Source organism: Naegleria lovaniensis (assembly GCF_003324165.1).
Source record: "Naegleria lovaniensis strain ATCC 30569 chromosome Unknown tig068, whole genome shotgun sequence".
Taxonomy (NCBI): Eukaryota; Heterolobosea; class Eutetramitea; order Acrasida; family Naegleriidae; genus Naegleria; species Naegleria lovaniensis.
This window is the reverse complement of record NW_025407890.1, coordinates 23,385-47,091: the sequence shown is the minus strand read 5'-3', so window position 1 is coordinate 47,091 and position 23,707 is coordinate 23,385. Positions and strand designations below refer to the sequence as shown.

At 38.1% G+C, this 23,707-nt stretch overlaps 11 protein-coding genes across 11 annotated transcripts; 8 read left to right on the top strand and 3 right to left on the bottom strand.

The window, feature by feature from the left end:
- Window positions 1-970: 970 nt before the first annotated feature.
- C9374_013206 (uncharacterized protein) lies at window positions 971-3,598 on the bottom strand (the record flags this gene model as incomplete). The annotated part of the gene is made up of 1 exon (XM_044689057.1): window positions 971-3,598. The coding sequence occupies one exon, from the start codon at window positions 3,596-3,598 to the stop codon at window positions 971-973; it is 2,628 nt and encodes an 875-aa protein (XP_044541929.1).
- A 399-nt stretch (window positions 3,599-3,997) lies between these two features.
- On the top strand, window positions 3,998-5,470 carry C9374_013205 (uncharacterized protein; the record flags this gene model as incomplete). The annotated part of the gene is made up of 2 exons (XM_044689056.1): window positions 3,998-4,196; window positions 4,638-5,470. The coding sequence occupies 2 exons, from the start codon at window positions 3,998-4,000 to the stop codon at window positions 5,468-5,470; spliced, it is 1,032 nt and encodes a 343-aa protein (XP_044541928.1).
- A 306-nt stretch (window positions 5,471-5,776) lies between these two features.
- C9374_013204 (uncharacterized protein) lies at window positions 5,777-6,855 on the top strand (the record flags this gene model as incomplete). The annotated part of the gene is made up of 2 exons (XM_044689055.1): window positions 5,777-6,401; window positions 6,599-6,855. 2 exons carry the CDS (start codon window positions 5,777-5,779, stop codon window positions 6,853-6,855), a joined length of 882 nt encoding a protein of 293 aa, XP_044541927.1.
- Window positions 6,856-7,164: 309 nt separating this feature from the next.
- Window positions 7,165-8,266, top strand: C9374_013203 (uncharacterized protein; the record flags this gene model as incomplete). The annotated part of the gene is made up of 4 exons (XM_044689054.1): window positions 7,165-7,192; window positions 7,264-7,423; window positions 7,576-7,620; window positions 7,810-8,266. The coding sequence occupies 4 exons, from the start codon at window positions 7,165-7,167 to the stop codon at window positions 8,264-8,266; spliced, it is 690 nt and encodes a 229-aa protein (XP_044541926.1).
- Window positions 8,267-8,383: 117 nt separating this feature from the next.
- Window positions 8,384-11,461, bottom strand: C9374_013202 (uncharacterized protein; the record flags this gene model as incomplete). The annotated part of the gene is made up of 1 exon (XM_044689053.1): window positions 8,384-11,461. One exon carries the CDS (start codon window positions 11,459-11,461, stop codon window positions 8,384-8,386), a length of 3,078 nt encoding a protein of 1,025 aa, XP_044541925.1.
- A 534-nt stretch (window positions 11,462-11,995) lies between these two features.
- C9374_013201 (uncharacterized protein) lies at window positions 11,996-13,420 on the top strand (the record flags this gene model as incomplete). The annotated part of the gene is made up of 3 exons (XM_044689052.1): window positions 11,996-12,745; window positions 12,921-13,181; window positions 13,286-13,420. The coding sequence occupies 3 exons, from the start codon at window positions 11,996-11,998 to the stop codon at window positions 13,418-13,420; spliced, it is 1,146 nt and encodes a 381-aa protein (XP_044541924.1).
- A 156-nt stretch (window positions 13,421-13,576) lies between these two features.
- C9374_013200 (uncharacterized protein) lies at window positions 13,577-15,772 on the top strand (the record flags this gene model as incomplete). Its single annotated transcript, XM_044689051.1, has 1 exon — window positions 13,577-15,772. The coding sequence occupies one exon, from the start codon at window positions 13,577-13,579 to the stop codon at window positions 15,770-15,772; it is 2,196 nt and encodes a 731-aa protein (XP_044541923.1).
- Window positions 15,773-15,842: 70 nt separating this feature from the next.
- C9374_013199 (uncharacterized protein) lies at window positions 15,843-16,808 on the bottom strand (the record flags this gene model as incomplete). Its single annotated transcript, XM_044689050.1, has 1 exon — window positions 15,843-16,808. One exon carries the CDS (start codon window positions 16,806-16,808, stop codon window positions 15,843-15,845), a length of 966 nt encoding a protein of 321 aa, XP_044541922.1.
- Window positions 16,809-17,270: 462 nt separating this feature from the next.
- On the top strand, window positions 17,271-17,885 carry C9374_013198 (uncharacterized protein; the record flags this gene model as incomplete). Its single annotated transcript, XM_044689049.1, has 1 exon — window positions 17,271-17,885. The coding sequence occupies one exon, from the start codon at window positions 17,271-17,273 to the stop codon at window positions 17,883-17,885; it is 615 nt and encodes a 204-aa protein (XP_044541921.1).
- Window positions 17,886-18,113: 228 nt separating this feature from the next.
- C9374_013197 (uncharacterized protein) lies at window positions 18,114-22,397 on the top strand (the record flags this gene model as incomplete). Its single annotated transcript, XM_044689046.1, has 1 exon — window positions 18,114-22,397. The coding sequence occupies one exon, from the start codon at window positions 18,114-18,116 to the stop codon at window positions 22,395-22,397; it is 4,284 nt and encodes a 1,427-aa protein (XP_044541920.1).
- A 150-nt stretch (window positions 22,398-22,547) lies between these two features.
- Window positions 22,548-23,621, top strand: C9374_013196 (uncharacterized protein; the record flags this gene model as incomplete). Its single annotated transcript, XM_044689045.1, has 2 exons — window positions 22,548-23,034; window positions 23,188-23,621. 2 exons carry the CDS (start codon window positions 22,548-22,550, stop codon window positions 23,619-23,621), a joined length of 921 nt encoding a protein of 306 aa, XP_044541919.1.
- Between the last annotated feature and the right edge of the window lie 86 nt (window positions 23,622-23,707).

Here is a 23,707-nt window from a genome sequence, read left to right as displayed (position 1 = left end):
ACAACACACCCATCTCACAAGATGCTATGAGAAGAGAGTGTAGTGGGAAGGTGTTATCCCAGTTAGAGGTTTAGCTCGTGTTAGATGATTCGGCTCTACGTTGTATACTTGTATGAAAGGAGTCTTTCAACAATTGCAACACATTAAAACATATCCTACTACAATTTGTAGAGAGCATTTGAGTTGCCATTTAGTGTTGGAAATGATGAGATCACTCGAGTGCTTTCTTTAGAGAAGCACATGTATTGAGCGGTTGGCCATTTCTTTCAACCAAGCTTTCTAAGCACGCTCACTTGCTATCTCACACGAGTGCTGTTGTAAGCTTTCTCCTTTGATGAAGAGGTTCATCGAGATTCTCAAAGGCCAACAGAGCCTTGCTGCTGTTATTTTAAAACGTATCTCTCAAATTTTGAAAGAGTGAGATTCCGAGTAGGTCATTGAACGTTTTTTTTATGCAAATTACAGGAGCCTGGGTCGATCGGCCTGCTTGCGGACTCTTGAAGTGAACTCAGCAAAATGCTGGGAGTTTTCGGGCGTGTTGATTATAATTTGAAAATTAGGTCCTGACCAATTCAACTGAGGCCTGGCTAATTGTTGCCCATAAAAAAAATCAATGGCTTGAACTTCCAGTGTTGAATTTGAGAGAGTCAATTCGGTGGTTGGATGGTTTGAATGTGATCTTAACTGCCACCATGAAAGGTGCCTTCTTGTGGATTTCATGATCTTGAAACCCAAACAAGCCTCTTTTCTTCAGTTTTCAATTTACTTTCCATTCTCATGATGCACTTCTCGAGAAGATCTTTACGTGATAAATTCATCTTGATCTTTTTAAAGAACATTAATTTGGTTTTGGATTTATTGAAGCTTTAAACTCAAAGAGATCTCTATGTTGTGTAAATGTCACAAATAAGCGGTACATTTCATTAAAATTTGAAAAAGTAATTAAAGTGGAAAAGATCAATTTGCACATTTATTGGTTGTGGAAGAGTGGTTGAGCATATTGTTGGAGTAATTGTGTCCTTAGAGGGTGTTGAGAATTGAGGTCAGCGGCAAGAGTTCTTACTAGGAACATAAATTGTGGAGAATTCTTTGGAATTAACTTTAAAATTAATGAAAGAAGGTTGTAGGTAGCATCAGGAGAGGATTGTGTCAAGTGTGAGTAGCAGTTCAAAAAATATGGAACAAAGGATTGCACAAAAAATTGATACCAACTGTGGACGGACATCATTGCTTGTTGCGTGCCATTCGAGAGAATGGTAATGGCTCTATTCAACAAGGTACTTATAAATTCAATGGCAATAATTGGGCTTGACATGAGTGACATTAGGATCATTGGGATGGCGTCAATGTTAATAATGGATTTGCATGCTAAATTCATGGCTTCCAGCAATGTTGGGTTGGTATGGTATTCAAGGTTCAGTATTGGTATCATATCAATCATGAGTTTGGTGATGAAGGGTTCTGGAAGATGTTTAAGAGCTTTGTAAATAAATTTTTTGCCCTTTGGAATATTCCAAATCTCTTGTTGGTATTGGAGGTAGGCAGCAATAGTTTGGCAATTTTGTCTAAATGATTCCGAAAGCTTTTGTGGAATTTCCTTTCCTCCTGCTTGCTTTGCAATGGTCAAAAACTCTTCAATTTCAATGAGAAGGGTGAGACCATTTTCAATGCTTGTTCTCAATTGTATAGAATTATTGTAGATTAATCTTGTGCGCAACTCTGAGGGCATTCTTTTGTGTTTGAAATATTGTTCAATGAGTTCTTGACGAAAGACATTGGTGTCAAAGCAAGTTCTTGGAGTTCTAACATTTTGAGAGGGAATTCTTCCAAATAATCTTGCAACAGGAGTAGTGTTACTGGCATTTGTTTGTACATTTTTAGAATTTTCTCTTGATTCCTCTTCCTCCAATAAATGTTTCAAAACAAGGTCGGTGTTTTCCTCAGTCTTGTTGTTGTGAATAAAGTAGTAATAATCATCTTCGTATCCATTATTGACCTGAAGATCCACCATTTGTTGTCGCACAATGCTTTCAACTTCATCAATTCTCATAAATTGAATAATTCTGTGAGGTTTATCTGTGGATCTATTACTGTTGCTGTTGTAGCGATTATATCTATATTTGTGCTCTTGTGGAGTAGGAATTTTGTTTAAAACCTCATTAATGACAGTCTTATTGATAACATTGTAACAGTCTTCCTTATTCTCGGTGTTGTATGTGTTATATTTTACCAATAGATAGGATGGTGTTGTGTGTTGTTGAGTGGAAGCATTGTTACTGGTTGTCTTGTTATCAACAAGAGTTGTAGCCGTTGACGAGCCAGTACTTGTTGTTGTGGATGTATTTTGCTGCTGTTGAGGTTGAGGTTTTACCAATTCAGGATGTTTGTGGCATATGGTCAGAGGTAAAAATTCAAGAGATTCCAAGCCGCCAGTGAGTGGAATTCGAGAGTTTGGCAAGTTGTCTCCTAAAGGAATTCCAAAAGGAGAGTTATTACCACTTGAAATGTGAGGATTTGACCGATTACTACTTGAAATGCTTTCCATGTCTTCGTCCTCCTCTGAAATTAAGTCATTAATAAAGTGTAGTCCCGAGTTTGCCTGCTTTCCCGATGACGAGCCAATGCTTGATGCTGAGCTTGTGTGATGATGATGGTGATGGTGTACTGATACTCCTGCGCTACCACTACCAGTACCTCCAAAGAATGGGCCAAGAAAAGCGTCTTCTCCGACGACTTGCTGATTTCTTGGAGATTGTTGAGGTGCAATAATACCACCTGTGCTTCCACTGCTACCTTGACGAGTGTGATGCTGAATGTTATGAATACTACCACTGCTACTTCCAGCTGCTCCTCCAAAAATACTTGATAATATTCCAGGTGATGTTGTTGAGGTTGGACTTGCAGAAGGTGGATGACTTGAAGTTGTGGTGGTACCAAATAGACCTGGTGTAGAATGCAAACCAGGTGAAGTACCTGTTGAAAAAGCCGAGTGATGACTCACTGATGTTCCCATATTGGTAAATGCACCAGCATGGCCAACAGAAGATACAGGATGGTGGTGTGCCGATGATGCTGAGGAGGAGCCAACAAATGATAAACCACTACTTCCTCCGCCTGGAATATAATTTGAAGGTGAAGAAGGTGAATGTCCGAACGGAATGGATGTTGGTGATGGTGTAGAAGTACTAAAAAAGCCCATTCTACCACTGCTGGTTTGATTGGAGGGAGTCGTATTAATAACAGTATTAGCTGCAGTGTTGTTGTTGTTGGCCGATACTCCCTTTTGTTTCCATGTTTGTGAGCCACTATTCAATGGGTTATTAATTGCAGTAGTAGTATTATCCATATGGATTGATTTTGGGTGTTGCTGGTGATGATGGTTATTTCCAAGCAATAAATCTTGATGATGGGAGGACGCAAAAAATCCATCATCAACCACATCAATATCGTTGCCAAATGTTTCATCATTCTTATCATCATCGTATTCACTGATAGATAATTTATTCGCCAAACGATCATCAAACTCATCAAAAGAACCTGCCCCGCCTGCTTTTAGCAAGGACGGGTTGAAGAAGTCGTCTTCTTCTGGTGAAGTCATTTTTTTTCTCGTCGACGACCAATACAAACTGAATGATAATTCAACAAGTACTTTTTTAACAATATAGATCGAAACTACTCCCCTAAGGAATCAATGATTTCAATGTCGAAGTTTGTCAATGCTTTTCCCTTAATACAAGTCTCATTATGACAACAAACGCATCAGTATTTGGAAAGAGGAACATGGAAATGGAAACGCGCTCAAAAAAAACCTACAAAAAATACGTTAATCGCTGTAGACGCGTGTTCTCTTGTTGATTCCGTATCGATACGATCCAAGGCTGTCTGAATCAAATCTCGTCATCACAGCCAAACAAATTTTATCATCCATCATCACGGAGAGAAAGAAGACTTTTTTAAAAACAACACCCACCAAACAACAACAATATCCCCTACACAAATGTCTATCGAACACAGAGTTGGAGAGAAATACGTTCTAGGTAAAAAGATTGGAAGTGGTGCTTTTGGTGAAATTTTCATTGCTACCAACAAGCAAACTCTGGAGAAGGTTGCCGTTAAATTGGAACACCGAAAGGCCAAACATCCACAACTTCTCTATGAGGCTCGTTTACTTAAACTTTTGAATCTCTCAAAGAAAGGTTTGTTTTATATCTTTTTGATGTTTGATTACGAGCCCAACACCTGTCCCGTTGTGTTTTTGTAACCTGATTTATTGTATTACATTCGTATCATATTCGTGATCATCATGGTGTGGTTCTGAACCATCATCATCACAATTACGTTTTGGTGTAATTCTAATTTTATACAATGATGATCTGTGGCCGATGATGAACTATGATTTTGTGTATGCACAACACATCAACTCGTGGTCTCTTTGAACCATGACTACACTTACAACAACAACCTCTCGTGTCATTTCAAAAACTATTTCCATGACATCCTCTAACGGTCTACTTTAAAATTGATAACTTGTCCATGGAACGAAAATTTGAATTACCTAATTCTTTGAAAACTTGCAATGACTTGTCATACCTACAAAAATACAATATTCGACGTTGCACAATATCTCGATGAGGAAGCGGTGGGTATTCCCAAGGTGAAATGGTATGGTATCGAAGGAGATTTCAACGTGATGGTCATGGATCTCCTCGGAACCTCTCTCGAAGAATTATTCAATCGTTGTGGCCGCAAATTTAGTTTGAAAACTGTACTCATGCTTGCTGACCAAATGTTGAAACGTGTCGAGTATTTACACTCCAAGAACTTTATTCATCGTGATATCAAACCTGATAACTTTTTAATGGGTCCACCAAAGAAGTCAGAAATTGTCTATCTCATTGACTATGGTTTGGCTAAAAAGTACAGAGATTCTAAGCACGTACACATTCCATATCGTGATAACAAGCATTTGACTGGAACAGCTCGTTATGCCAGTATAAATAACCATTTAGGTATTGAACAATCGAGAAGAGATGATTTAGAATCTTTGGGATATGTCTTTATGTATTTCAATCGTGGATCATTGCCATGGCAAGGATTGAAAGCAAGAACAAAACTCGAAAAGTATAACAGAATTTGCGAGAAGAAAACCAGTACTGGTATCAAGACTTTGTGTGAAGGTTATCCACCTGAATTTGCCACCTATCTCAATTATGCTCGTTCCCTCGGATTTGAAGACAAACCTGATTATCAATACTTGAGAAAATTGTTCCGTGATTTGTTTGTTCGTCAAAAGTTTGTCATGGACTATGAATATGATTGGGTAATTTTGGACAAGAAGAAGGCCGAAGAGCAACAAGGTGGCGTTGTTGGAAGCAGTACTGCCATGGTAGGAGGTGTTGGCGTTCCTGTTGGAAACACCACAAACAACATGGTCGGCTCCTCTTCTGGTCTTGTTCCAAATCAACAATAATTTGAATGCATGAGTGCGACTCGTAACACGACATTTTCATGCATAGCTTGACCTCCCTCAATATCCTTTAAGGTTATTGGAGATTTTCCTTTTTCTCCTCTCTCTCTTGTAGTTGTACATATTACTGTTTTCCTCTGTTGCTTCTAACGTGCATTGTGACATGTGTACACATGACGATGAATAAACGCTGTTGTTTTTAATTCTTTCTCGAGAAGTTGTTGTGGAGACAGAAATCTCCGATCGTCCAATCGTTCCACTTTACGAAGATTGTAATCCTTTCACATCACCACAAAAAAAACACAAAACATGATCAAACTTTCCACCCTCGCTCTCTTCAGCGTTCTCTTCTCGCTCTACGCCACCATGCTCGTCATGGGAGCTGGTATCATCCAAAGCAACCCAACCACGATGGCCGATCAACTCAAACATGAACTCAAGGCTCGTTTGAGAACCTCACCTGCTCTCTTCAACAAACTCCTCAAGCTCACCATCAAGGAACAACAACAAGCCTCACCTGCCACTCTTTCCCGCCTTGCAACTGCCAAGAACAGTTATGAATTGTGCGATTTGTGCATCAACTTGTTGGATCAGACCATCAATAATTTGGTGAATATTATTTTGAATGTTGGTGTGATTGGTGGATGTGGAGACATTTGCAAATACTTGTCCAACTTGGGTTCTTTGACTGTTGTTGCATGTAATTTGGTGTGTGATTATTTGGGTGTGAATGAGTTCATTAACATGATCGAGAATGCTGATTTGGATGCTATTTATGGATGCCAATTGGTTTCCTTGTGTCCAATTCGTGATTGCAAAGCTCCAGTCTGTGCTCAATTCTTTAACACTCGTGTTGTTCCAGCCATTGCTCCAAAGGGAACTACTTTTAATGCTGTCTCTCAATTGAGAATTTACAATCAAACTGGTACTGGTGGTATGTAACATTTCAATTGTTTCATGTGTGTGTGTGTGTGAATTTTAACATGTTGTTGTTGTTGTTGATTTTCAAAACTTGCTTTTTCGGCTCACAATCCATCCATCTCTTTTAAATGACACTCATGGATTTTGATGATGGTCATGAATTTTGTTTCAATATTGTTGTTGTTGTGTATAATATACACATTGTTACAGAATTGTACTTTGAAGTCGATGGTCCAGTCACTGCTGACATTGCAGGAGGTGAATTGAAGGGACAAGGTTTCGCTCCAGGCAACTATGACATTCAAGTTCAAATTCAAGCTCAAGATGATGAACAAAACCAAGTCGTTTGGTTCCCAGGTAAATATGAATTTTTCGTTGCTGCCTGTGAAGGAGAATGTGGTAGCAAGCATCCACACAGCAGAATTTTGGCTGAATCTCGTGCATTCTTTAACATTACTCAAAATTAAAAGAATTGTTTTTTTGAGTGAATAGATATCATGTTGTTATGATGTGTCATGGGATCGTTACTGAAACACGCTCAGTGCTCTTTATTTGGTCTCGTGATTGTTTTTGGAATATAGAAAAAAAATATCATCAGAGCGGCAGAGTTGATTTCGAGAGGAGAAACCGATTGTTGTAGAGTTTTGCATTTTGTAGAGAGAAAAGGCTTTGTTTTTGCGAAACAGTTACACAGCCCTATATATTGATATTTTCAATTTTAAATTTATAATCATTGCAGATCCATCAGATCTGAAAAATAATTTCTACATTAATACATGTCGGATTGTGATTTCTTGTACAAGGGTAAGCAATCAATGATGATCATATTGAGATTTTATTGTCATGGGATTATCAATATTGATCTTTGTGATTAGTTGTTGTGATTGGAGATTCGGGTGTTGGAAAAAGTAATCTCATCACAAGATTTACGAAAAATAGTTTCAATTTGCAACCAAAACCAACCATTGGTGTAGAATTTGCTGCAAAAGCAATTACCTATGACGGAGCACGGATAAGAGGCCAAATTTGGGACACGTAAGTGACGTAAAAAATCTCTCATATGAAAATATCGTTTTCATGTATTTAATTTAATAATACTATTGGATGATGATCATTGACGTACGACTAATTTTATTGACACACTCGATTCATGCCTATTTTGTTGAAATATTCCAACAAAATTATAGAGCTGGTCAAGAACGTTTTCAAGCAGTTTCTGCTGCTTATTATAGGTATGTACGAGGCACTAGTAATGGCGAATTTACACATGTACACAATTTGGAAAATATTGGGATGCACAATATTACAATGTTTTTTGGGAATTGTTTAACTCTGTTGTCACATTTCTTCAAAATTTCCTTCCTCCCACACACTTGTGAATTTTGATCCAAATGAATTGTTCGTACACAACCCCAAAACAGAGGATCCCACGGAGCATTGATTGTTTATGATATTACAAATCGTGAGACATTTGACCATTTAGAAAAATGGTTTACTGAAATTGGCAAACAAGGTGAAGAGGGTTGTATTCATATCATTGTTGGAAATAAGTGTGACTTGTCGCATCACAGACAAGTGACAGTAGAAGAAGGCAGAAATTTTGCAGAGAAGAAGAATGTCATGTTTATGGAAACCTCTGCCCTTGATGCAACCAATGTGGAAGAAGCATTTTCCTTGCTTCTTCAAAATATTTACAAGACAAGAAAGCAAGCTCCACCTCCTTCAAAGAATGGTATGCGTTTGGATAATGACGATCATGTGCCGTTGCCGCAGGTGAATGATGAACCTTTGGGATCATGCAAGGTTTCACTTGATACGTCACATCACAAAAGGCCGGCCACATCTACTTCGGCATCCTCTTCTCAATGTTGTAAATAGACGACCACGTTGGTCATATTTATTAAATTTTGCTAATTTGCCGTTAGCCAAAACAGAAGAACCAAACGAGCGAAATGAACCATTTCACAATACAGTAACAACTCTCAGGAAATATATTTATTTCTGTTGCTTCTTCAAGTAATCGTTCAGTTTAAGAATAATATCCTTTTCTACCTTCATCTTGTCCACAAGATCAGTTTGCTTAGTGGTGGTCTTTTCAAGGAATCGCTGCTTGTCTGCCGAATTTTTCTTTGCATGATTGAGAGCTTTCTTGGCCTTTTCTACTGCCTTCAAAACACGATCTTCATTTGTTTGAGCCTTCTTTAGATTTTTGGTTGCAGTACCCATTCGTTTGACGGCTTGAGCCAATGCTTTTCGGTCAACTTGAGCAGAGCTGCTGATGGTTTGTGCTGACAAGCCTGTTTCTGCATGCTGTTGAGGGATTTGTGCAATAAGTGCCTTGATTTGGTCCACCACATTAACTTGATTCTCCGAGCTCTTTAAGGTATTCTGATTTCGGTTTTGTAAGTATTCCAAAAATCTCTCTCTCAAGAAGGATCGAATCGATGATCTTTCATGATCATTGTATCGAGAGGGATCTGGGTATTGAGGTAAGGGATACATGAACATTGGCGAAGGTTGAATATTTTGAATGTTGTTGATCATTTGAGTCGATTGGGGTGGATTTTGCGACACTGGAGCTGGCTTGGTGCATTTGGCAGAATGTTTCTTGACACGACGATGTGGTTTGTGTTTCTTCTTCTTGTCTACTCGTTTAATTTGAGACAAAAGATCCTTCAAATCAAGTGTTCCAACAGAGCTGCTTGGACGTCTGTTATTTCTTCCTGAAGATTTAACTCCGTAAAATCTTCCCACGACTGGGACGTTTCGTGGCTTTTCAATTTGAGTCTTTGGTTCATTTGAGTTCGATTTCAATGGTTCAGCAGTGTTGGTCGTTCCAGCTGTGTTTGGTGCATTAGTTGAAACAGGTACGCTTGGAGATGCTGTTGGTGTCTGAGAGGAAACAGCTTCAGAGCTTGGAGATGCTGTTGGTGTTGTTGACACAGGTGTATTGACAACGTTGTTTCCACTTGTTTGAGTGGACTCTGTGTTGATGCTTGAGTCAGCTGCAACAGTGCTGACCGAGTTGACAGATATTGGTTTGAAGTCGTTACCTGATATCATGTTGGTCATCATGGATTGTGATGAGACAGCGTTAGAGACGATGGGCGTCTGAGTGGCATCAACTGGTGCATTGACAGGTGTCGAGTGAGCATTTGAGGAACCTGCCTGGCTTGCTTGTGAGCTAGCGGATGTCTTAGTTGAGACGGCCACTGGAGAAGAAGCGTTAGGTTTTGACGATGCTTTAGGTTTCATTGTTGGTGATTTCTTGTTATCTTTAGTGGTGGTAGTAGTATGACTCTTCTTCGTAATACTTGAGGAGTTATTGGCCGCTTTTTTGCTTGGTTGAGGCTTGGACTTCTTTGGTGATGCCTTATTCACGGATGCACTTTGGGCTGATGATCGCTTAGCAACCTTGTCCTGTTTGGTTTGAGAGGATTTCTTTGACAAAGCTCTCACCAGAGATGTTGATGCTGATTGAGCGCTCTTCACCGTTTTTGATGACTTAGAACTTGTTGGTGAGGCAACAGCGGTCAAGCTCTTTGGTTGAACCTTTTTGCTCCTTTGAGAACTTGTTGTTTTGACTGGAGCCTTGATGGATGTCTTTGATGCAGTTGTTTTAGCTGTTGTTGTTGTTTTCATTGAAGGTGTCGTGCTATGTTTGGCTTTCTTTTGCATCAACGATGCTGTAGAGTTACCATTTGCAACAGAAGCTGAGGTTGCTGATTGTACCAATCGACGAGAGGATGATGCTTGTGATGAAACTGCAGATGAAGTTGTTGATTGTGCCGTTCTGGTTGTGGTAACAGTCTTCTTTGAAACGTTGGATTTCTTGTCATTTCTTGACTCCTTTGTTGTGAGCGGTTGTGTGTTTGATTTAGGTTTTGTAGGAGCCTTTGTTGGAGATGGCTTGTCATCTTTAGTGGTTGTGGTAGTTTGACTCTTCTTTGTGCTACCTGTAGAGTTATTGGTGCTTGCTGGGATAGGCTTGCGTACGCTTACAACTGTTTTGCGTGGTTGAGGTTTGGACTTCTTTGGCGATGCCTGATTCACTGAAGCACTTTGTGGTGAATATGGCTCGGCAACCTTGTCCTGTTTGGCTTTCTTTTGAATCACCGATGCAGTAGAGTTACCTTTTGCAACAGAAGCTGCTGATACCAATGGACGAGCGGATGATGCTTGTGATGAAACTGCAGATGCTGTTGTTGATTGTGCAGTGCGAGATGTCGTAACAGTCTTATTTGCCTGGTTTGAAACTTTCGATTTCTTGTCATTTCTTGACTCGTTCGTTGAAAGTGGCTGCCCTTTTGATTTAGGTTTTGCAGCAGTAGGTCTATGTTTAGTTGTTGCTCTATCAGATCCAATGGAAGAAATTGCTGCTTTCTTTGTTGAGGGCTGCGACACATTGGATGAGCCTACAGAGTTCAAAGAAGCTACGGAAGGTCTTTTTGCTGATGAAGATTTTGTGCCAGACTTTTCGATTCTTGAAGGTTTGATTGTTGTTTCCACTTTTTGGCTCTCCTTAGTGTTCGAAACAGAATTCAAAGATGTCACGAGTGGACGAGAGGTAGCAGACTTGTCGCTATCAGAAGAGTATTTTCTGTTGAGCGAGTTGGTCGAGATGACGCTTGTTTCAACAACTGTGGGTCCTGAAGCCTCGTTTGTTGTGCTTGCCTTGAGGGGAGGTGCCATCGAATCAGAACTAGAGCTTGAAGATGGGGCCTCACCTTGCGACAACACCACCTTTCTATACTTCAGCTTTCGATACCATTTCTCCTTACATAGTGGATTGGCATAATATCCTTGAATGGAACCACATCCCCTTGCGTTCAATTCTTCCTTTGAAGAAACCTCATGAGGCATATTCTTTGGATCATACGACAACACCAATGATGATCGATCCGACACTGCACTACAATCGCCCTCTCTGTTCAAAACACAACCTCTCTGAGAGGACGCCACCACAGCGTAAAATCCTGATGAAAAGGCTTGCGCTGAAATGAATGTGATGATTAAGGCCATCAACATTTGCACCACCAGCCTTGAACCCTTATGTAATTGATGAGGGGCCATTTTTTTTTGATGATTTTTTGTAAACCTTTACTGCTGCGATACGGTGTATTTCTTTACGAAATTAAGAGTGACACACAGTGGTTTAACCGGAGCCAAAATACTCCAGCGAGTTTGTTGGCGAGTTGGCGAGGGTCAACGTTTCTTGATGCATCATTTGAGTGCTTTTGTTTATGTACTTTATTGCACAACAACTCTTGCCTCAATTCCAACCGAGAGGGTGTATGCCTTGTAAAGCTTTAGGTGATCCTTTACAATACTTAACTCTCAAAATTTCACATCATTTGAAATCTTTTCTAAGGATTGCAAAATATATTTTTTGGGGGGCGTCATCCACTTTCCATATTTTCAACAAAAACATCTCTCACTTTTGATAGATTCGAATTTCGTCTTTGAAATGTACCTTTGAGATTCAAGTACAGCATCCTTCACCTCCTCGAATTGGCGCTCTGTATTGTTTTGATTTCAAAACTTTTCAAATAATAATTACAACCGTTGGCCAAACACCTCCTCTACCACACTAAAGACGACGAATTCATGGCATCCCACTCCCCACCTGCTAGCACATCATTCTCTTCCTTGCAAGCATTTCGTCCGAACCGTGCAAAACTCTCTCTTTCTGATTACATTCAACAAATTGCCAATGTGATTGAACAAACTCCAACTCCTCCGTTACTCTCAGAATCCATTTTCCTTTCTGCCAATTCTGATCCAACAACCAATCATCATCATCATGAACATTTAACCTTTTTTCAACAACAACAACAGCAAGAACAATGGAGCAACTGTTGGAATGAAATTTACTCACGATACAGTCATGAATTATTTCTACAAATTCAACAAATATTACGCGAATATTTGATGATGGAATTTCCTCAATCACCCCATACTTCGCCTCATATTGAACGGTTTTTACAAGAATACGTGTGTGAGTTATGGTGGAAAGGATTAGTAAGACAATACGATGAGAATGTTCCTCATCATCGTCATCATCGTTCTCAAAAACAACATCCTTACAGAAATACATCCTCGCATCCTTCAAGAGTAGTTCAAAATTCCAATCCTTCTCAATCGGTTGTTTCTTCTGTTTCTATGAAAGGAGGAACAACCTCCAATAGTCTTGAAGTATTTTCTCAATGTGAACGAAAATTGAGAGATCTCTTGAATACGACGTGCCCCAATGGAGGAATGAAAGTGTTGGCAGTGGCGAGTGCGAGTGGTTATCCTCATGTGGTGCAGTGGCTCATTGAAATGGGATGTCAAATCGATAGTGAGAGTCCTCCAGGTGTAAGTACAATGAGTGTGTATTTGAAAGGTTTTCAATAATTATATATTGATGTCAATTTCTAATGATTTCAAACATATTGACTGAAAATATTTGAAAATTGGTTGATAATGAATGACATGATCCTTAATAATGAACACAATGTGGATATGATGAATGAACATGATGATGATATAGAGACGAACTCCCTTATTTATTGCGGCCCTTAAAGGTCACATTCAAGTCGTTCGAGTCTTGTTGGAGAAGGGAGCTTCTCCTCATCATGAAAGTCTCTTCAGTGATGACGTTGTCATGGTCTCTTATTATTGTGGAGTAGTGAGACAACGTGTGTTTGTGACTCCAGAAAAAGCAGCAATGAAAGCAGGGCATGTTCAACTGGCACAATTCATTCGAGAATTTGATTTGGAGAAGAGTCGAGCAAAGAGAAGATGTTTGAATGTAAGTAATGGAGAACTTGGTGGCTTTATGTTGAAATTATGAAATTATTGAACTTTTAAATCGACTGTTTAATTTCGATGATGGATGGTCGATTTTGGAAATAGAAATTTTACAAACATACCAAAGCATTGTGTTATTTGAATGATGAAGAGCGATGGTTTCATGGTCATGCCCTATCATCGGCTGGTTTGAAACTTCATGAGCCCTCTCTTGCTGATATTACTTTTACCCTTCTTTAACATTCTTGTGAGATATTATTTGTAAATATTAAAGGTATTCTATAAAATTGAAATTTCCTTCAATAACGTGCATATTTTTATAATATTGGATAGTATTGAGTGAAACTAAAAGGAGAAAATTTGAAAATTGAAAAAGGATTAAATTTGGAAAAAAAAATGCTGCGTTCCATCATCATGACTTCAGTGGCCGAGGCTTCATCATCATCAGCTTCTGGCACAACAAGCCTTCGGACGGTGAAGGCTCTCTTCCCACAACTCTCTTCAAGAGTCTATTGGATGAATAAGCCAATGAGGATGGTGTCCATAGTCATGTACCATCATCAACATTTATACAATTATTCAAAGAGCTTTCATACGTGTTGCCCCCGTGGAGTGGAAAGTATTAGTAATAACAACAACGACAGAGAAGTCAATCTTGCAAGCTCATCCTCCACTACTACCACTACTTCCGAAAATAACAAATTTATGAAATTGGGTGATCATGATGAAAATATTGATACGAATATTCTCGACTATTCAGTGAATACAATTCAACTTTTACGAGATCCTTCATCAAGTGCTAATTTGAGAGACTTTATGGTGGATACAATTATTCAAAAAAAACATAAAACATCGGAACGTGACCATACCATTGGCCACACTGAAAGCAGTCCTAATCAAACTTCTGAAGCTCGACAACAATTAGAATCAGTGCGTGATCGATTGCGAGAAAAATTTGGAAACAAGTTAGTCTCTCAAAAGAATACTATAACTACAACTACTACACATATCTCTCAACAAACAAAAGGTCTCTCAAATGCTACTTCCGAAAACTCTGCGGAAGAAACTACTCTGAAAAACGTGGAATTTATGAAAGCCATCAAACACTATGAGAATGAAATTGCAAAAAACGACAAGCTCCCGTGTTATGAAACTAAATGGCACATTGAAAATTATTTACGCAAACAATTCAAACGAGGGCAGAATCTTTCCACAATTCTAAATTACTTTGTAAAATATCCTGAAATCACAAGAACTGGTCAATTTTATACAATCTTCCTGGAGACGATTGCCATGAGTTTACCTGTTTCAAAAAAGATGTCCCTTGAAACTATTGAAAAAATTTTTGAGAAAATTCCATCCATCGATGTTTCACCTGACACCTATAGAGCTCTAATTTTATGTTATGCTAATAAGGGAAAATTGGACGCAATTCCAGCTCTGTTGGACAAAATGGACAGTCTCTTGGAAACTGGATTTTTTCGAGCTCAATCCGTCCCACTGAAAATAGCCAAAGAAAGTTATGAAAGTGGTAAATTATCAATCTCACAAAGCACAGATTCAAATCATGATGATAATATCAGTACTGAGCTATTACAAGAATTATTTATGCTTGAAATGTTTAAACTCAAATTGACATTTGAGGCATTTGCTCACAACCATGACTTGAATGCACTAGAAAAATTAATAATCATGAAGAGATCAGAATGGCTGAGTAACCACCATTTTATTTCCACCTACATCAAAATGGTCAATGATTCACTCGAGTTTTACTTGACCAATAACAAGTACCTTCATGCGAAAAAACTTGTCGACCTTTTTTACAAGTATGACCTTCCAAGATCAAGTATCTTTGAAAAACAATTGAAATTGGACTTGACTCCCGATAGAGGCAATTCAACATTATTTTTGGCTGAGAAACCTGCACACTACAATCGTTATGCTCGATTTTTCAATCTTCAACTGTTGCTGTATAAGGAATTGTCAGAATGCAAGCTCAATTCGAAACTCCAAGAACATTCTTCGGATGCCCAAAATAAGAGAGAATACATGTCAGCACAAAAATTGTTTGACATGACTATTGCAGAAATGAAGAAGGAAGGAATTACGTTTACAAGCGAAATTTATTTGACTATTTGTGCGTACTATTATTCACAACAAGCCTATGAACGGTGTGTGTTCTTTTTTGAGGACGCCTTACGACATGGAGTAGTTCCTAAAAAACGCTCTTTTATATATGCAGAAGAATCGTATTTAGTGTTGAATGACATCAAGAAGGCCATGCAGTGTCACCAATTGAGAGACGTGTATTACAGGCTTTTTGAGTTGAATAATGAAATTTTAGCACAAGGTGCAGCTGCTTGTCTTGACTACCTGTACAATTATAAGGACAAAAAAACACAACAAGCAGAGCTTCGAAAACGAAAAGAACAATCAAGGATGCGAAAAGAAAAAGAGGAAGAAGTGATGGAAGAGGAGGAGGAGCTTGGAAGGCCTGTTCTCGCCAGCACCAAGCAATCGAAAGCAAAGAAGCAAGAAAAAAAAGGTTACACGTTGTCAGAGGTGTTTTTAAGTCTCACTAAGAAACAATAAATGTCCAAATTGCAAATTCAAAGAAGTGCAAGATGTTTGTGGAACTAACGTCATTTATTTGATGAGTTGTCTATTCTTCTTCCACATCACTCATTTCTTGCTGTTCATCTTCTTGGTCATCCTCCTCGACTTGTTCTTCAGGAGTTTCTGTTTTTTGTTGCTTTAATTTGGCCAAAAATTCTTTACCCTTGGCTGTGAGCTTTTGTTTGACATCATCTTCACGCAAGGCCATATCCAATTTAAATGGAACATACATATCTTGTCCAGGTATGATGAGTTCACAATTCTCAAGAATGGAATAGATTTGATCGATGCTTCTGAGGCCAACATCTTCTAATTTTTGTTCCAAATCTTGCTGTTCACTTGTAAGACAATTATACCTCCTTCTCAAATCATTGAAATTGACAGCTTGACTATGATTATATTGTCCATTCATCAACTCTCTAGCAGTTAACACATTTGCGGATGTCAATGTTTTCTTCTTTTGAGAAATTGACATGACATATCCCCATCGCATGATATCTTCCAATTTCTTTTCCACATACAATGTTAATCGATCCAAAGCAGCTCTTGACATTTTCAAGTCATGCATAGTTGCTACCTCCTTCGTTCGACTATCAATAGGAGTATCAAACTTGGGCGACTCTCGAATAATGTGTTTACATGATCTGGCAATTCTGGTTGCAGGAATGGACTTTAATCTCGGACTTTCCAATTCCAACATGAACAAAATTGTAAGAATTTGTCTTCTCGATATGAAAATATTTGGTCCAATTTCAATCTTGTGCTTGGCTCGTGTATGTTGCTTATTCTTTTTTTTAATCTTTTTTAATCCATCCCAATCAAAATTTTCTCCAATTTCTTCGGAGGCTGGTTGTGCTTGACCCAATAATTCATCAAGTTTTTGTAATCGTTCCTCTTCCGTGAGTTCTCCTCTACTCTTACGTTGAACTCGGTCCTTTCCTCTTCCTTTCTTTGCCGTTCCCGAAGAGGTGGAGGATGAAGATGATGATGAAGTCTTTTGCTTTGCGGGCATTTTTTGTAAAATAAATTTTGAAAAAAAAATGTTGAAAATAAAGATCAGTTTTTGATAAACAATTTAGTGTGAACGGGACTGAGATTTAAAGTTAGAAAAAACCAGATTTCTTAATTTAAGGAGTTGAAAATTTTACCAAACACCTGTTTCAGTTATTGTTGTTAAGAATCCTGAGTTTAAAGTTGAGCTAAAGGACGAAGGTTCTACAAGTCCGATATAAAACAATCTCAACAAGAAACATCAACGAAGAGGCAATAAGAATTCCCACCAGTAAAACCATGCATGCACGAACAATTATTCCATTTGCAACATAATAACAGAATGATTCATAAATCATTCCACTTGATCCTAAATAAGAAAGTGATCTTTCTGCCCTGTAAACCTCAAAACGTTTTCTCAGACATTTTGGTGCGCCTCTGATGAATATCCATGCGATACCTCAAATGAACTCAAAGAAAACAAATGCCAACACTCTTACCGATGCGCTTTCGCCAGACAACTCTAAATCTCATGGACATCATCCTAGTCTTGTTATGCATGATCCTGAGTGCACATGCACAACAAGTACTTCACAATGGAGATACCATCTCAAGGGTCACTAATGTTTCAGAACAATTCCGAATCGAGTTAGCAGAATGGCAAATCCTCACGATTCGATTTTATGTTCATTCTGGACATGGCAGAGTCAAGTGGTCGCAAGATCCAACCATGTCATGGTCCTCAACGACATCCGAAAGGTTTGATTCCTTCTACTCTTCATCCAGAACCGTCACGACTAGTTATTTCAATTCCGTGGATTTTCCAGTTACCATTTTCTACCAAGTTTCACCGGAAACAAATGTGAACTATTCCTTTAAAGTGGAAGTGACTGATTTCACGGTTGTGATGGCTCTGTCCATTACTGGAATCTTGTTGGCAAGTTGGGGCGTTGTTGGTTTCGTTGTTGTTACAATCATTGTTGTTGTGATTCGAAGAAAAAGACGGAGAAGAAATGGTTGGTTGGCCACAGAAGATGAAATTTCATCGTTAACAGACCCTACAGAATTTAGTGAACCTACTGCTGTCACTCATTTGTGAGTCCTGAACGATTCATCTTTTTTGACACACTGAAGAATGATTTAAAGAAAGAAAGACTTTAAAATCATTTAAAATGATGGATGATTGAAAATCTTTCCATTTTCAAATATTAAAAAAAAATTATTGCTCAAATTCTGATTGAACATTCAGAACCATCACACAACGGATTTTGTTGAATTGTGTGGTTTTCAGGAGAAATTAATCAAGAGAGATTTCTATATATCCGACATGTCGAGTGAAATTATTTCAATATCGGGTGGATTACATGCATCATCATCCCATGGAACCTCACCATCATCTCCTGGATCGCATGGAACCTCACAAGTATTGAACGGTGGTGATTTTATGGTGAGCCGTTTTAGGAGAATGATTGAAGATGTTTGTATCTTATCATTGGATCGGAACGGAATGAATGAAATTATTAAAACCAAATATGATGAGAGTGTTCAAAAACTTGTCATGAGCCAATCACCGTTATCTGCAACAACAACAACAACATCTTCCGATACTTCAGCACAAATTTCCAATGAAGCCTCAAATAACTCGAATGTAGATCCGAAAAGTATCCAAAATTATTCATCAATAACTACACCAATAATTGGTGATAATCATGCGTTAACTACCAATCATGCCGAGACTGAATCATCTTCATCATGTGCAATCATTTATCTCAAACGTGAAGCTTCATTAATCACCAGTTATCCCAAATCAAAAAAAAAGCAAAAAAAGCAAACAGAAATAATGAACACAGTTCAAGAAGATTCATTTCTAGGTGGTTCAGATTTGACTCCATTGAGCTTGCAATTTTTCACATTTCCGAATGATATGATTGTTCAAGTGATTGCATGTAAAGCAGCAGAAGGAGTAGATAAAAGCGATTCTATTGGAAACATCATGAAGAAGAATAATTCTGCTTCGAAACAAGCAACACAGCAACATAATGCAGCTAGTAGTGATGAGAATTTCCCATTTGTTACTGAGAGCATTGATGTCAGGAAGCATCCACTCTTGAAAAGTATATTTGCTACTGAGGAAATGATCGGAGGTGATCCAGACAGCAATGCACTCTCACCGATTGTCAACGAGGATGACAATAATAGCTTTGATGAAGACAATGTGAATACTGAGGACGCAGAGATGGATTACGAAAATTACATCGAAAACGCAAAGCTTCATCCACCTGCTCGCAGTTATCACACGTTCATTAACACTGACGCACAAGGATTTAAATATTATGGATTTTGCTTTACAAAATTTTTCACATACCGAATTACGAAAGTTGGTGACAAGAATGAGAAGAATGTGGAAGTTTTTATTCGAATCCCTTCATGCATTTGCATGCTTTCTCGATTTGCATTTCATTCTACTTTTTTACGCTTTTTCTCACATCTCGATCAATATTTGTTTGAAATTAATGGAGGGTTCGCAAAGCCCAACGGTGCAAGATATTATGTTTTTGATGAAGAGTTACTACATTATATTTATGACTTTTTCAACAGCACACAACTACAACAGCTACCAAAACAAATTGAGAACTTGTCAAAAACCGACGACAACGAAGATAATAATTGTGCCATTTATGACAAATTGATTATACATTTTTCTCAAAAAACAAAAACGCTTTCAGACATCAATAACACAGAGAATGGATTTTCGTCATCAAACGAACTGCCATCATCCTTCTCTGATTTTAAAGTGGAATTTGACAAGCTCTTATTTATTGGATCAAAAGAAGAACACTTTAAAGAAGCTTCACTCTTTGAGAATGAGAGCGTTTTTGAGGATGATGCTCTGGGTGAGGACAGCACTGTTCTCTCACGTAGACTCTATAATTTTGACAGCTCATCAGATCTGTCGGCAAGCAATGGATATTTCCCAAATTCACCGTCTGAAGACGTATCACAACAATCACCTTTTAAGCAACCAATTTCTTCCACAACTCCAGTTCTGAATTTCCCATCATTTCCAACATGCGATTTTGACTTCTCCATTCTTACCAATGCTCTCCACATTGATTGCATTGTTACCATTGTAAATTATTTAGCTCTTGAAAAGCCCATCATTTTCCATAGTGTGAACCTTTTCAGAATGGTCATGGTTATGGAGAGTTTACGACACTTGATTTACCCATTCAGACTCACCTCAATTTACATACCAATAGCTCACGAGAAGATTATTAATTTCTTAGAGGCTCCTTTTCCATACATGGTTGGTACACATAGTGAAGTCATGTGGAATCATTTTCGTATTGGCTTTGAAAAGCAATCGTTTTTACGAAGAACCATTAGTCCACAATTCAACACGTTACCCTCCTCCAACTCATCTTCTTCGAACAAGATTAGTATTATTACAATGAATGAGACCAAGGCCAACAATGTTGCAAATAGTTCTGATTACGAAATGATCAACATTCCAGAAGGAGTATGCATTGTGAATCTTGACGATGATCGAATTCAATTTGTTGGAGAGGAACCAAATTTAGTTTCAAATTCTAGCAGAAATTGGAAATGGTCTCAGACACTCATCAGTTACATTAAAGACAGTTTGGAAAAGAGTAGAAAAGACATTGAGAGGAGTGAAAAAGATTACATGTCAACAATTTTGAAATATAGCCCCAAGATTGAAAACAAACCTCTACAAGGTACTGTTTCACAAATCAGCAGAAAGGACAGTCTACTCATGCGAAAGAAAAGATCGAGTGAGACACTTGCGAAAATGGTCATGTTGAAAAATCTTACAAATAAGGAGCAAGAAGAGGAAGAAGTCACTGGAAATGATCCTCTACAGGCTCCCAAGTCTCCTCATAGCACGAAAACCACGACTCAGAACTCAACATCCGAGTCGAACCATGGTGTCACCACGAAAACAAGTGCAGCGTCACCGTCGTTGCAATCTGGAACCAGAAAGAGATCATCAGCGGTCAAACAAAATCAAGCCTTCATGGAAACTGGCTCTAAGGAAGACTCCTCTGCTTCTCCAACTTCTACTACATCGTTTCAAGTATCCTCCCCAGGTGTCACCAATAGTCCAATGTCATCGTCTAGCTCAACAACCAGTACTGCATCTAATTCTACCCCTTCACCTCAGACCATTCGTAAAAGATCCCTATTTGAAAAACATTCAACCACCCTCAAATGTCCACATCCTATTCGTGAAATATTTATCAATGTATTTGTTCGATTATTGACGTGTTATGAATTATTTGTGCAGTACGAATCATTTAATCCAAAGGATGACATGAACATGAATGCAATATTTTCAATTGAAAAGTTTTTGAGCTTGGATAATAGTGGAAGTTTTAACCAAGCTTATCGCGCTTCCACAAAGATCAAACCAAACGGATCTGGTACTGATAATTTTGGAGGTCATGTCGACTCACAATTTCTACGAGAATTCTTCAAGACTCAAATTTTCCACTTTTTCCTTCAAAAGAAGTGTGAATTATTTTGGAATTTACATCACATTGTGAAAATTAGAGATCAAGAACCTGTTACCAATAAGCTTCATGTACACTCACAATCTCTTCCACAACTTTCCCTCTCATATGGATCATCAAATTCCATGGTCGTCAATGTTACCAATACATTTTACAAACTATTCGACTGCAAGATGCAACAAAACACCGAACGCTTTGTGTTAAATGTATTGCTGTTGAACTCTTCCTACAGAAGATGTTTTTTATACAAGAGAGGACGCTTTAGAAAATCATGGAAGAAGCGCTTTTTCGTTTTGAGAGATGACAACACCTTACTGTATTATGATGGACCAGACGAAAATCAACTCAAAGGTTCAATCAAATTAACCAATGATGGTCATGCAAAAATTATACCTGTAAAAGTTCAAGAAAAACGACATTTCGAAGGAAGCGGCGATGAAGACGCCCATTACGTATGGACAAAATCTCAACAACAAGAATTCATTAATTTATTACGTTCAACCAAAAACACGGATCAAGAGAATGCATCAGAAGATATTGATGGAATCCCACCTGTCACTGAACAATTTCCAACACCGTTCGTTTTTGCAATATACATTCCTGGTATTCGATTGCTTTTCTGCTGTGCAGAATCAGAGAGGTCTCGTGAGGAATGGCTTCGAGTATTGCGTGCAAAAGTAATGCCACTCGAATTTCTAAATCTCATGAAAGAGTATTTGGCACAACTTCAAAAACACAAACATGAAAAAAAGAGCCACAACAACAATTCATCAACAATTCAACCCATATCGAATCATTTAACACAGATTGCCCTCTCCAACTCTGGTTTAAACCACCATTCTCATTCGTCACCAAATTTACAACATAGTATGTTGTTACCACAACCACAACCACAGCAACAGCAACCAATAGTCATGTATCGAACCTTTGAATTTATTCCAAAATCATTCAGGCTTAATATTGTGAGTGGTCACAAGGATGGTACGAGCAACACTCGCAATTTCATGGACCACTTGTTTAATAGAATGCCACTAGAGGAATATATACTTCGAACATCACTTCAACAAATTGACTAAGTGTCATTCATGTTGACACACCAAACGATGCGCTAGAGAAGGACCTACGTGCTAAGGACGGACATTAAACGATGATCCAAAAGGATGCACAAATTTAATCTCTCGTGAACCTTTTCGTGGATTGCAAAAAAGATTTTCACAACTAAAAAAATGTTGAAAACGAAAACCATTCGTCTCAATTCCATACTCTCATTGCAATTACTTCCCTTCTTCTCCGATAATTATTGCTATGCATTGATCAATCATCGTACCAAACAATTTGCATTGGTAGATCCAGCTGACCCAGCCAAGATCCAACAATACCTTTCCGATGTCCAAAATCAATTTCAAGATAAAAAGCTGATTGCCATTCTCTGTACTCATAAACATTATGATCATGCAGGTGGTAATTCCTATTTTCAAAAGACCGATCCATTGATTGAAATTTATGGAGGTACTGAATCGGAAGCAGTAAATAAGGTGATTCCAACGGAAGAAAGAAAAGGCTTTGAATTTAAATTATTTGATGATCAAACACAAATTCAAGCCTATCATACGCCATGTCATACGAAAGGACATGTCTGTTATGTTTTGCAGAATAAGAAGGAGAATGGAGATGAATGGAATTGTGTTTTCAGTGGAGATACCATCTTTGCAGGTAAGATCGACGATGAAATGAGTGTTTTCTATTTGAACAATATTTATTTTAAATATAATTATATTTGGATCATGAAACGGTATTATAATGATGTTGAACCATAATTATGGTTATTCACGTGGATTGTATGAATTTGTGATTATTCCACAATAGCTGGATGTGGAAAGTTCTTTGAAGGTTCAGCCCAAGACATGTACTCAAATATTCAATTGATTCGATCATTATTTTCGGACGTGAATGAAGCAAAACGAACATTGTTGTGTTGTGGACATGAATATACTGTAAAGAATGTTCAATTTTTGGTAGACAGAATTTCTAATGTGCCACTTGTCACCCAATATTTGGAAAAATTCAAAAATTTGAGCAATAATGGAGAATTCTGTGTTCCAACAACCATTTGGGAAGAATTTGAATTGAATCCTTACTTTAGAGCTATTGATGATGAAAATTGTGAATTGAATTCAGCACAAGAAAAGTCCAACTATTTCCGTAAAATGTCAGAATATTTAGGAGAGCAAGACGTCACTACTTCCAATGCTGCTGTTGATTTATTAAAGAAAGTGAGAGAACTGAAGGACCAATATTAATCACTGCTAGAATGAACCTGATTCTCAAAGGAGTAAAACTGCAAGTGCAACCTCAGAAAACGACTTCGGTCCATTCATTACAAAAA